Source organism: Dendrobates tinctorius, unplaced genomic scaffold (genome assembly GCF_039654945.1).
Source record: "Dendrobates tinctorius isolate UK_male_01 unplaced genomic scaffold, ASM3965494v1 ptg000572l, whole genome shotgun sequence".
NCBI classification, from domain to species: Eukaryota; Metazoa; Chordata; class Amphibia; order Anura; family Dendrobatidae; genus Dendrobates; species Dendrobates tinctorius.
Window position 1 is genome coordinate 409,622 of NW_027362230.1, and position 14,429 is coordinate 424,050.

The window sequence follows — 14,429 nt, forward strand, 5'->3', positions numbered from 1 at the left end:
TCCAGCTTCCGGCTTACAATGACTGACTTGATTAGATTTTCTTCTCAATGTAATATGGCCACATTTTCCACATGATGCGCAAGCCCAGTGTTCTGGCCCATGTAATTATTAGAGTTACTATCATTATTTGCTTCTAAAAAGCAAGTAGAGGTGTAGTTGTGAAAAACAGAAGGACAATAATATTGGTAGTGTTTTGGTAGTCATGTAAGGAATCTTTAAAATGGAAGACAAAAAATGCTAAAATGACACTCACAAACCATAGGTATTAGGCCTGTTTCACACTTCCGTTTTTTCAAATCCGTCAAAATCCGTTGGTTTCCGTAAAAAAACGGATCCGCCATTTTTTTTCAGGATCCGTTTTTTTGTCCCATAGACTTCCATTAGCGGTTACCGCGGATCCGTCAAAAAAACGGATCCGTTTTTAAAAAAACGGATCCGTTTGCATCAGTTTCCGTCAAAAAAACGGAAACGGATCCGTTTGGCGGACACAAAAACGGAAGTGTGAAACAGGCCTTAATGAAATGTTTTTCGTGTTCACTCATGATGCACCCGCCAAATCTTAGTAATCTACAAATCATAGTAAACAACACTAAATTTTATCGACTAAGTACTGGGAAACGTAAATCCAGAGCACAGACTCTGGACCTCCGTGATGTACAGAACTTTCAGACTTGGCGTTTGGCACTCCACGAAAAGAAGGAATACCCTGCCACTTGAACATTATATTAAAATTAAATTACAAAATATCTGACTAATAACTGAGTGTCCATCTATTATCTTGGTACAGATACCATTCTACTGCTCAAGCGAGTCATCTTTCTGTCCCAAGGACAGGGGAACATCTGGAGTCATGATTTTGTTCCAGACAGAATCGGGTTTCTACAGACTGGGTTTACCTCTGTGCTCTTATTTCCGGTGTTCTGTTCCTTCTTTCATCCATTACATGACTAACACTGTAGTGCCTGACAAACCACGTAGACTTAATACATTATACAGTCATGGCCGAACGTGTTGGCACCCTTGAAATTGTCCCAGAAAACAAAGTATTTATACGCAACACATAAAAAAAAAAAAAGCAAAATTGGACAGAATTTCACATAAAACGGGTTGGACAAATTTGTTGACACCATTCCTTTGTTTCAAGCATGTGATGCTTGTTCAACATGTGGCAAGTAGTGTGTGTGGGCAATATGAAAATCATACCTGAAGCCAGATAAAAAGGGCAGAAGTTGACTCAATCTTTGCATTGTGTATCTGTGTGTGCCACATGAAGTATGGAGAACAGAAGGAGGAAAAGAGAACGGAGAACTAAAATTTATGAAAAATAGCAACAATTTCCAGGTTACAAGTCCATCTCTAGAGATCTGGATGTTCCTTTGTCCACAGAGGGAAACATAATCAAGAAGTTTACAACTCATAACACTGTAGTTTATCTCCCTGGACATGGATGGCAGAGAAAAATTGATGAATGGTTGCAGCGCAAGATAGTTCGGATTGTGGATAAGCAGTCCCAATCAAGTTCCAAAGAAATTCAAGCCATCCTGCAGGCTCAGGGTGCATCAGTGTCAGTGCAAACTATCTGTAGACATTTGAATGAAATGAAATGCTATGGCAGAAGACCCAGGAGGATCCCACTGCTGACACAGACATAAAAAAGCTAGACTGTAGTTTGCCAAAATGTATGCGAGTAAGCCAAAATCCTTCTGAGAAAGCATCTTGTGGACAGATGAGAACAAGATAGAGCTTTTTGGTAAAACACATCATCTTACTGTTTACCAAAAACGGAATGAAGCCTACAAAGAAAAGAACATAGTGCCTACAGTAAAATATAGTGGAGGTTCAAAGATGTTTTGGGGTTGATTTACTGCCTCTGGCACTGGGTGCCTTGGCTGTGTGCAAGGCATCATGAAATCAGAAGATTACCAAATATTGTTTGTTTGCAATGTAGTGCACAGTGTCAGAATGCTGGGTTTGCATCCTAAGTCATGGGTCTTCCAGCAGGAAAATAACCCCAAACAAACTTCAAGAAGAATCCCAGAAATTGATGGAAAAGGGTTGGAGAGTTCTGAAGTGGCAGCAATGAGTTGGATCTAAATCACATTGAACACCTGTGCAGGGATCTTAAAATTGTTGGAAGAAGGCACCCTTCAAATATGAGAGACCTGGAGCAGTTTGTAAAAGAGTGGTCCAAAATTCCAGATGAGAGGTGGAAGAAGCTTGTTGAAGGTTATAGGAAGAGATAGATAGATATTTATTCCAAAAGGGTCTGCAATCAAACATTAAGTTGTGGATGTCAATATTTTTGTCCAGTCCATTTTTGCGGTTTTATGTTAAATTATGTCCAATTTGCTGTTTTTTTCCCCTTTGCTTTTTAGTGGTGTTCAACTATAAAAGGAAAATAAACATGTGTATAACAAAACATGTAATTATAATTTTCTGGGAGAAATGCTCTGAAACAACTTCAAGGGTGCCAACACTTTCGGCCATGACTACATGCTATAATCGAGTACCGATCATTATGTCGATCATTTTACCAGAAATGAAAACCGCGTTCTCTATTTTTTTTTTATGTTATCCGCAAAAAGGAGGCTCCAGATGGACATGAAGCTATTGAAGTGCACCTTCCAAACCTCGTGTAATGGTACATTCACATGGAGCTTTTCCCATCTGTATTTTGGAACAAATTATATGCCAACATCTGACGATCTTTTATATCTTCACCAATTTTCCCAGGCTCTAGCTTTCATCTTCAGTTGTCTCTGGGTTGGTGGGTAGAGAAGAGTTGCTATGATGTCTCCCCACATACAGTACAAGGAGGGATTCCTGCTTTCCTGTTTCTATGGAGCACGTGTTCAGAAGCAGCAGCATAGAGAGCACACCACAGTACTAAACCGGTAATCTGTAAATCCAGCTTTGGAGACAGACAAAACACTTACTAGTAAGCCGCAGCATGTGTCTATGCTGGCAGTCTATCTTGTTTTTACCTAGATGGATTTTTTTTTTATTTAGAGCCATTGATGAATTTGGGATCAGTTCAGAAAGCAGAGAGGGTGAAGAGAAGTGGCTCATATATGGAGAAAAAAAAAAAAAAACTTTTTCTCTTCAAAGTTATACACTAGGTGCAGAATTATTAGGCAAATGAGTATTTTGATCACATCATCCTTTTTATACATGTTGTCCTACTCCAAGCTGTATAGGCTTGAAAGCCAACTGCCAATTATGTAAATCAGGTGATTTGCATCTCTGTAATGAGGAGGGGTGTGGTCTAATGACATCAAAACCCTATATAAAGTGTGCTTAATTATTAGGCAACTTCTTTTCCTTTGGCAAAATGGGTCAGAAGGGAGATTTGACGGACTCTGAAAAGTCAAAAATTGTGAGATGTCTTGCAGAAGGATGCAGCAGTCTTGAAATTGCCAAACATTTGAAGCGTGATCACCAAACAATCAAGCGTTTCATGGCAAATATCCAACAGGATCGCAAGAAGCGTGTTGATAAAAAAAAAAAAAAAAAAGCGCAAAATAACTCCCCATGAATTGAGGAAAATCAAGCGTGAAGCTGCCAAGATGCCATTTGCCACCAGTTTTGCCATATTTCAGAGCTGCAACGTTACTGGAGTATCAAAAAGCTCAAGGTGTGCCATACTCAGGGACATGGCCAAAGTAAGGAAGGCTGAAAAACGACCACCTTTCAACAAGAAACATAAGATAAAACGTCAGGACTGGGCCAAGAAATATCTTAAGATTTTTCTAAGGTTTTATGGACTGATGAAATGAAAGTGACTCTTGATGGGCCAGATCGATGGGCCCGAGGCTGGATCAGTAAAGGGCAGAGAGCTCCACTCCGACTCGGACGCCAGCAAGGTGGAGGTGGGGCACTGGTATCATCAAAGATGAACTTGGGGGAGCTTTTCGGGTTGAGGATGGAGAGAAGCTCAACTCCCAGACCTACTGCCAGTTTCTGTTAGACACCTTCTTCAAGCAGTGGTACAGGAAGAAGTCGGTATCGTTCAAGAAAAACATGATTTTCACGCAGGACAATGCTCCATCACATGCATCCAAATACTCCACAGCGTGGCTGGCCAGTAAAGGTCTAAAAGAAGAAAAAATAATGACATGACCCCCTTGTTCACCTGATCTGAACCCCATAGAGAACCTGTGGTCCCTCATAAAATGTGAGATCTACAGGGAGGGAAAACAGTACACCTCACGGAACAGTGTCTGGGAGGCTGTGGTGGCTGCTGCACGCAATGTTGATTGTAAACAGATCAAGCAACTGACAGAATCTATGGATGGAAGGCTTGTGAGTGTCATCGTAAAGAAAGGTGGCTATATTAGACACTGATCATTTTTGTTTTGTTTTTGAATGTCAGAAATGTTTATTTTTAAATTTTGTGTTGTTATATTGGTTTACCTGGTGAAAATAAACAAGTGAAATGGGTATACATTTGGTTTTAAGTTGCCTAATAAATCTGCACAGTAATAGTTACCTGCACAAACAGATATCCTCCTAAGATCTAAAAAAACCCCACTCATTCATTGATCTGACTGGAATCTACAAGACGGATTTTATATTCTTAGCTACAAGATCAGGTTTCGCAGTACCAGCAATGTTGGCATCTGGTTTCCCGGGTCTTGCGTAACGTTATGTCACATGAGCCCTGCAGCCGATCAGCGGACGCTTCCTTCTCACTTCCTTCGGAGGTAGCCCGAGAGCAGCAGCTCCTCACTTCTTCCAGCTGACAATTTCGTCCGAAGAGGCTGCAGGGCTCACGTGCCATAATGTCACAGGAGCCCCAGGGCCTCATTGCTAGAATGTGGCCAGCACTGGAGGCGAGTAAAGGATGTTATTTTATATGGAGAAATATAGCAATTGAGAAGGGGTTGTCTGGGTAGTGGACAACCCCTTTAAGGTCCATTTACACTGCACGATTATCGTTAGTGAGTGTACTTAGGAATGCTAATTTCACGATTATTGTGCAGTCTAAAAAGGACGCAAAAAAATGATGCTTTGGTCTCACAAAAGATCATTGCTCTTGTCAGCACATCATCCTGTGCTGCTGAGAAACAATGGCAGCTTGTGTGCCCTGAACCATCTTTTGCAGATCACTCAATGCGTACCTGAATAGTCTGCCTGTGCATTTGTGACTTGTTGAATGACTGCAGACCGGCACATGTCCCTGCTCAGTGGGATGTTTAGCGCCGAGCATGGCGCAGTGTAAGTGACCCCTTACGGTAACTCTAGTGGCCCGTGTCCTGGAGTTATAAGTCCCCACGTTTGCCCTTTTTGCTGATACTCTACATCCACAACTGACACTACTTTCTACGGGAGAAACAGTGTGTCATGGGGTTATCGTGACAGTGTGGAGCCAGAAGATCACAGCGTTTGATTGCTCCTACTCCGGTGCAGAGAAGAAGCACTTCTCCTTCATTTTAAATGTGTTTATTTCTTCTGGCAGAACAGAAGTTAGTCAACCACTTTAGGAATCCCTGTGCTCAGCTGTGCTCGGTTAGCCATTCCTTTCTTTCCCCTTTATAATCTGGGCTCAGTTACTAATCCTTGTCAGAGGTAGCATTTTCTGCATGGCCAATAGTGGGAGAGGAGTGTTGAAGGAGTTATTAGTGACTGTTGCTTGGTTTGTATGCATGGTAATTCCTTATCTTTCTCTGTTTTTGTTTATTCCCCTACCTCCACACCCCGATGCATTCCTCTGTTATATGTGAGTGAATACTTTGCCTGGAGTTTTCAGTTATCCCTTGTTTGTTTAGTCTTGTTTGTCGGGTTGGTGTACTACGGTGAGCAGTAGAGCTCCCTCTTCCCTGGTTGTAAGAAGAAAACAGACGGAGGGCTAACCCAGGAGATAAGGCAAGGGGGGAGGCCCCAGCATCTTTGCCATCTGAAGTATCTAAAGTATCCTGGGGAGCAGGGCGAGCTAGGGTGCCCCCTAGTGTTAGCGACAGGGAAAGAGCCCCTGGTCCCGGTTCACCCAACAGCTGTGTCGTGACAGAGGTCCGCAGTCCGCTTGTCAGTCCCCAGAGCCTGGACCACTTGGGGCCAACATAGAGACACAAGATATTGCTGTTTTAGCAGTGAATGACCCTGTTACGTGTTACAGAACCACTCAGCACCCAGAATATGTTGTGCAGTTATATGTATGTATAATAGGTTCCATGTGAGATGCATGTCCCTAATGCATCAGCCCACAGGCTGCGCCCCTGGGCAGAGGGGACACGATATTCTCCTTTTGTCTGCCCCCCCACCTTTGTAATTCCCACAGTAAACACCGGCAGGCTCCAGCCACCTGCGGCTTTTGTAATGCATGTCTGGCCTGCCGCTTTTCTATTGGCCGGCCCTCTGTATCTGTGTGATATATTCTGTGTCCTGTGAGTAAAGTGTTGTCAGACTGGAAATACGTGGAGAAGCAGTGATCTTTTATATGCGCCCATGTAACCAAGGAATTCCAGCCAGCGTCATTCATTCAGACTCCAGTCAACACAGAGCGGACCTCCGAAAACATGGGGTGGTACTGAAAGAGGTACCTCAGCTTGGTAGACCCCATTACAGACCCTTTACAAATGAAAGCCATGATGCTAATGTGAACAGATTCCTAAGGCTTTGCTCACCTTTTGCTTTTGTTTTAGGATATATAGACAAGTTTCAGATTTCGTTTTTTTTTGTTTGAAGGTAGATCAGCACTTGGCCATCAAAAAGCAATGACAGGAAAAAGCTAATGCACATGTGAACAGCGCTTAATATATTAATAATATATGTAAACCAGCGCAATAGCGAATACATAGCCTATAAAAGTAAAGAGCTAAAAAGTTACTCCCAACTTTGGAAATTATCACCTATTCACAGAGAGATGAAAAGTTGCTGATCGGACTGCTGAGATCACTGCCAATGGGATGCTCAAAAAAGCCAAAGACTGTATGAGGCCATATCCGGCAGTCCCATGCCAATAAATCAAAACAAGATTGTATAGTCCATCCCTTCATTCCAATGAGGAATTTCAGAGCCTTCTTCATGGAATCGATATCTGACAACTCCATCCTGTTTATAACTTTCAATATGAGAATAACCCTTTATGATCTGTTTGACTCGTACTACTGCCTTGTTAATGCAGCCCTGCTGAGGTTTCAGACTGAAGCTGTAAGGTCGTTTTCTTGAAACCCTTTTTTTCTATTGAGTAACAGAATAATCTAAATGTTTTCCTACTTACAGATGAATATATTTAGTAAATTCTTGTGTAAAGTTGGATTTATTCAAAATTTCGGATAGGCCTCACTTCTGTATAATGTCCCTCAGACGACCGCCTCACCTCTGGGCCTTGTATGAGGCTGTACAGTATCCAGTTAACAGAGCCATAAAACACTTAAACTGGAGACGGTATTCAGAACCACAATCAAGGACAAGTTTTGACTTCAAAGGTAAGTCCAGCAATAACTTTACATGGCCAGTTCGTTCCTCCGTTACTGAGAAATCAGAATGTGAGCTGATATTCAAGTGAGGCTATTTGTAAGTCTAAAGCCTTTGTCACTCCAGCTCTATTCCCCACCAGGTACCACCTCGTCTTGATTGACGGCTCCTTTGCCTGAAGGCACACAGCATAGAGGTTGTCAGTCAAATGGAAGAAGGTGGCGCTGAGTAGGGAATAGAGCTGGAGTGACAGAAGCTTCCTATCTACAGTTTGTCGGCCTCATTTGCATATCAGTTCAACCGCTGATTTCTCAGTAATGGAGGATCGGACAGGCCATGTAAAGGAATTGCTGGACTTGTCTTTCAAAGAACCACAAGGGCATACAAATAGTTTGGTGGGGTGATAGATTCACTTTACAGGGGTTTTCTCAGGTTTGAAAGTTATTTACTAACCAAAGGATAACTTTCTGATCACTAAAGGTCTCTCTGCCGCAGCCCCCATCGATCCCAAGAACCGGAGGTTGATCATGCACACTGCCTCCACATTCATTCTCATAGCTGTACCGAAGATCAGCTGAGCGCAGTGCTCGGCCATCTCCAGAGCTCCCATCAAGAATGAATGGAGCAGCAGTGCGCATGATTGACCTCCGCTCCATTCAGCCGAGTCGGATGTCCAGTGATCGGAGAGTTATTCGATGTGGAAACTTGAGAACACCCATTTAATGATCAGGGGGTCATGAGCTGCACTAGTTTTCAGGAAGACCTACAATTTCACTTACTAAGTCCGGCTTCTAGAAATCTGCTAAATTCAATCTGGCATATGTATGTAAAAGTATCCGGATGTTCTGTCACTGCCGGGGATACACGAGACGGTCAGGATGATGGACCTCTCCCCAGCCTGAAATGCGGTATGTACACGGCTATAGCTTCGCTTCAGTATTCGCCTGAAATGCAATCATCCTGCGGAACTGGCAGCAATGACATTCCTGCAATGTAAAGCAATCAGTTCATGGACAGGTTCTCGTGTTTGGGTTTTCATGCCAGGCGGCTTGTAATGCTAGAAAAGCAGAATGCAAACACACGTAACCTGCAGCAGCCAGAATCACACCAGCTCCTATACAAAATGTCTACAGATCCGCTGTGGTGCCCCTTAGTCGTTGTGAGACCTTCAGAATAATCCAATAAATTGGCTAAATCACTGCAGGGTGTGTACAGTCATGTAACATGGAGATGACTACAGATGTCCCAGACGAGCAGCTAAGCCCCGCACAGACAGCGGACCGCCAGAAAGAACACGCTGGCAAGAACACACAGGCTGTAAACTTGCACAATCGCCGACGATCGACTCCCACCAAATGTTGTTTTGCTGCAAAATATCAAAGTCCTGAACTCTCTCCACATTGTCTCACTGACTCTTTGAAAGAGACCCGGATCTCTATGTCAGCACAGCAGACCCCAGCTACTTGTATCCTGCAGGTCTGTGCGGTTTTTACTAATACAATTGGGGAAATCAGGTGTAGAATAGACCACCGACCTAAGATGACGATCCACCATTACTGACATCCCGCCTGTTGTACGATGCACCAAACACACTACTCAGCCAAGGCCCACCGAGGCCGGATGAGGGGTCCGACAAGATGCAACTTCTCGATATTCAGATGCACACATACTGTATATCGGCCATATAACATTATATTATCGGCCCATCACCCACTACATTCAACAGTAACCCATCCCCAGGACTCAGGCTGCCCCTACAGTCTGCATGCCCACCAATGAGATTGGCAACAAAAGTATTAATAAAGAATCCGAGATATTACTTCAGTGAGAATGATAAGGAGGATAATCTGATACTTGATTATAGGACAAATAACACCCATATACGGTGCACAAAACCCATGTATGGTGAAATAAAAACGATTAATACATAATAAAATACAATATAGTGGGCCACAAGTAGGCAAGTCCTAATACCATGATAAAGAGAAAAGTCCAGCTAAACACATGACTGAACCACTAGGGAGTACACATGGATTATTAGGTGTTTTACTATGTATGATGTTATTCATTACTCATGTTACCCTCAATATTCTCCCTAGTGGTTCAATCAGGTGTTTAGACTGATTTCTCCTTATCATGGGATGACTTACCTACTTGTGGGCCACTAGATTGGCTAGTTGTTTATTATGTATTAATAAAAATTGTTTTTATTTCACCATACAGGACCCGGGTGTATGGGTGGACGACAAACTCACATTTAGTGGCCAGTGTCAGGCAGCTGCTGCAAAGGCAAATAAAATAATGGGATGCATTAAAAGAGGCATAGATGCTCATGAGGAGAACATAATTTTACCTCTATATAAGTCACTAGTGCGACCACACTTAGAATACTGTGTTCAGTTCTGGTCTCCGGTGTATAAGAAAGACATAGCTGAACTGGAGCAGGTGCAAAGAAGAGCTACCAAGGTTATTAGGGAACTGGGGGGTCTGCAATACCAAGACAGGTTATTACACTTGGGGTTATTTAGTTTGGAGAATCGAAGGCTTAGGGGTGATCTTATTACAATGTATAAATATATGCAGGGACAATACAGAGACCTTTCTAATGATCTTTTTACTCTTAGACCTGTGACAGGGACAAGGGGGCATCCTCTACGTCTGGAGGAAAGAAGGTTTAAGCATACTCACAGACGCGGATTCTTTACTGTAAGAGCAGTGAGACTATGGAACTCTCTGCCATATGATGTTGTAATGGGTGATTCCCTACTAAAATGTAAGAAGGGACTGGATGCCTTTCTTGAAAAGTATAATATTACAGGGTATAAACACTAGTTTGCTTAATATTGCGTTGATCCAGGGAGCTAGTCTGATTGCCGTATGTGGAGTCGGGAAGGAATTTTTTTCCCCAATGTGAAGCTTACTGCTTGCCACATGGGTTTTTTGCCTTCCTCTAGATCAACATGTTACGGCAAGTTAGGATAGGATATGGGTTGAACTAGATGGACTTAAAGTCTTCCTTCAACCTTAATAACTATGTTACTATGTTACTACAGGGGTTTTGTGCACCGTTTTCTTGTTTGCAATCTGTATGTACAGGAGTCATCGCATCCACCCGTCCACCAGGGAAAACAGTCCTAGGTCTCTTTTCATAATACCGTCCCTCCATCTCTACGCCCAGAACTGCTGGTGCCCTTCTTCCATCCATCTGTGGCCAACACGTCTAGTGACCTTTCTACTATCTCTCTTTATGCCATGCACTTCCAGTGTCTTCTAGGCCTCATCGCCATGCTTAGAGCTTCTAATGCCCTCCTTCCATCCATTTCTAAACCCAGTACTTCTAGTGTCCTCCTTCCATCAGTATACCCTCCACTACTAGTGTCCAGTCATCATTGTGCCCAGTGCCCTGCTTCCTTCCATCAGTATGCCCTCCACTTCTACCACCCTCTTTACATCCATCTCCACACCCAGCACTTTTAATGCCCTCCATCCATCCCTATGTCCTGCACTTCTATTGTCTTCCATCGGTCTGTGGCCGGCACTCATAGAGGCCCTTCTTCTATCCATCTTTAAGCCCTGCACAGCTAGTGTCCTATATCCCCCATACTATATAACTAGAGCTTCTAGTGCCCTTCTGCCATCCATCTCCATGCCCAGCATTTCTAGTGCCCTACTTCTATCCATCTCTATGCCCAGGAACCTGTTGTGCCCCCTTCCATCTCTGTGCCCAGAATCCCCAATGCCCTTCCTTCTTCCATCTCTGTGCCCAGTACCAGGGATGTCAAACTATTTTTTTTGTTTTAGACAACGTCTCAAACAAACACAGACTGACAACTTTTTTTATGGGCACATTATAAAACCATAATTAATCATAGCGATTATAAATGCTACAGAGCGTCCATCCTATATGAAGTGATCTACAGAGCGCACAACCTATGTGAAGTGATCTACAGAGCGTCCATCCTATGTGAAGTGATCTACAGAGCGTCCATCCTATGTGAAGTCATCTACAGAGCGTCCATCCTATGTGAAGTCATCTACAGAGCGTCCATCCTATGTGAAGTCATCTACAGAGCGTCCATCCTATGTGAAGTCATCTACAGAGCGTCCATCCTATGTGAAGTCATCTACAGAGCGTCCATCCTATGTGAAGTCATCTACAGAGCGTCCATCCTATGTGAAGTCATCTACAGAGCGTCCATCCTATGTGAAGTCATCTACAGAGCGTCCATCCTATGTGAAGTCATCTACAGAGCGTCCATCCTATGTGAAGTCATCTACAGAGCGTCCATCCTATGTGAAGTCATCTACAGAGCGTCCATCCTATGTGAAGTCATCTACAGAGCGTCCATCCTATGTGAAGTCATCTACAGAGCGTCCATCCTATGTGAAGTCATCTACAGAGCGTCCATCCTATGTGAAGTCATCTACAGAGCGTCCATCCTATATGAAGTCATCTACAGAGCGTCCATCCTATATGACGTGATCTACAGAGCATACATCCTATATGAAGTGAAAAGCTTCAGCCATTGGAAACTGTAATAAATATAGAAACAATCTGTACACATCTCTCCAGCTTTATAAAAAATCATGGACACAACTATTTATTTATGGACGGTGGAAATAAGGCCGTATTCATAGACTGCAGGAATTTCTCTACAGCTGGCAACTCTACCAGTATCCCTGGTGCCCTCCTTTCTTCCATCTCTGCGCCCAGTATCCATGGGGCCCTCCGTTCATCCATCTATATGCCCTGTGCCCTATATGCTCTGTGCGCATTATCCTTGGTGCCCCCCCCGATCTTCTGTGTCCATTATCTTTGGTGCCACCTCGTCCTCTGTGCCCACTATCCCCGATGACCCCATCCTTTGTGTCCACTATCCCCGATGACCCCATCCTCTGTGACCACTATTATCGGTACCACTATCCTCATTGCCAATTACCCTCAGTGCCCACTATCCTCAATGCCCCCCCCCGTCCTCGGTGCCATTATCCTCAGTGCCCACTATCCTCAGTGCCCCCCCATCCTCAGTGCCCCCCCATCCTCAGTGCCCCCCCATCCTCAGTGCCCATTATCCTCGGTGCCCCCCCATCCTCAGTGCCCATTATCCTTGTTGCCCCCCCATCCTCGGTGCCCATTATACTCAGTGCCCCCCATCCTCGGTGCCCATTATCCTCAGTGCCCCCCATCCTCGGTGCCCATTATCCTCAGTGCCCCCCATCCTCGGTGCCCATTATCCTCAGCGCCCCCCATCCTCAGTGCCCATTATCCTCAGTGCCCCCCCCATCCTCGGTGTCCCCCCATCCTCGGTGCCCATTATCCTCAGTGCCCCTCCCATCCTCGGTGCCCATTATCCTCGGTGCCCCCCCATCCTCGGTGCCCATTATCCTTGTTGCCCCCCCATCCTCGGTGCCCTTTATCCTCGTTGCCCCCCCCATCCTCAGTGCCCATTATCCTCAGTGCCCCCCATCCTCGGTGCCCATTATCCTCAGTGCCCCCCATCCTCGGTGCCCATTATCCTCAGTGCCCCCCATCCTCGGTGCCCATTATCCTCAGCGCCCCCCATCCTCGGTGCCCATTATCCTCAGTGCCCCCCCCATCCTCGGTGTCCCCCCATCCTCGGTGCCCATTATCCTCAGTGCCCCCCCCCATCCTCGGTGCCCATTATCCTCAGTGCCCCTCCCATCCTCGGTGCCCATTATCCTCGGTGCCCCCCCATCCTCGGTGCCCATTATCCTCGGTGCCCCCCCATCCTCAGTGCCCCCCCATCCTCGGTGCCCCCCCCATCCTCAGTGCCCATTATCCTCAGTGCCCCCCCATCCTCAGTGCCCATTATCCTCGGTGCCACCCCATCCTCGGTGCCCCCCCCCCATCCTCAGTGCCCCCCCATCCTCGGTGCCCCCCCATCCTCGGTGCCCATTATCCTCGGTGCCCCCCCCATCCTCAGTGCCCCCCCATCCTCGGTGCCCAGCAGTCGGAGCACATCCCTGGCTTCGCTGCCCCTCTGCTCTGCCTTGCAGTGATCACATTCCTGCACTCCCCAGTCCCGCATCACTCACCCTCAGCACTGCCAGCTGCCCCTCTGCCCCGGCCCCTCACTGCCGCGCCGCACGGTGCCCCTGTGCCGGACTCCCCCTCCTGTTTCGGGGGCAGCTCACCTGCAGTCTCTCGCTCGCCGGCTGCCACATGTCCCCTCTTGTTCAGGCACAAGCTCCTCTGACCGTCTGCTAACTGCGCACCCCAAGGCCGGAGCTCCCCACAGCGCCGCGCTCCTCCCGTTATCCCGGGTAGCTCCTCCCACAGCCACACACCGCTCCCCCTAACGCACGCCCATCTCGCTATCAGCTCCCAGGCCACGCCCACTCCTAGATGCGCGTCACTCCGCCCACTTCTCTAGCTGTCACCTCCCAGCCTCAGCCTGTCCGCTTCATGACAGCCGCTGTCACCGAGCGGGCGGAGTCCTCCTGATAGCCCCGCCCATTGAGCGATGGGTGTGGCCTTTAAGATCGTAGCCCGCCCTCATTGCCAACCTTGGCAACGCAATTAGCTAGCGCAGTGCCAGCAGACCCGTCATGACACCTACGGAGCAGCTCTGTCATCTGTGGTCACAGGGAAGCTACAGGTAGTACCGGCTTCACTGTCAAGGGAGAGGGACCCTAATGGGAACCAATGATGTCACTGCAGTGGTAGGATTCAAATTTTTAACAACAGGTTCTGTGTTTGTGTGTAGAAAAGCCACACCCATTTTTAAGCCACACCCATTTACACACACCTTTTCCTCAAACATATACAAGTAGGGGCGCAGTCAAAGAGTTAAAAAAAAATAATAAATTGGAATGAGATCAGAACAGTGCACAGGTCCCTAATAGACAGCATTGTTCCCAAATAGGCAGCACAGGTCCCCAATAGGCAGCACAGGTCCCCAATAGGCAGCACAGGTCCCCAATAGGCAGCATTGTTCCCTATAGGCAGCACAGGTCCCCAATAGGCAGCACAGGTCCCCAATAGGCAGCAC

At 45.9% G+C, this 14,429-nt stretch overlaps 1 protein-coding gene across 1 annotated transcript in view; it reads right to left on the reverse strand.

Moving 5' to 3' along the window:
- The window catches only part of PID1 (phosphotyrosine interaction domain containing 1), a 74,861-nt gene extending 61,140 nt beyond the window's left edge, over positions 1-13,721 (reverse strand). The window contains exon 1 of the mRNA XM_073565178.1: positions 13,573-13,721. Coding sequence (XP_073421279.1) covers positions 13,573-13,602 — 30 coding nt within the window. The 5' untranslated portion in view covers positions 13,603-13,721. The remainder of the gene's footprint in view (positions 1-13,572) is intronic.
- Between the last annotated feature and the right edge of the window lie 708 nt (positions 13,722-14,429).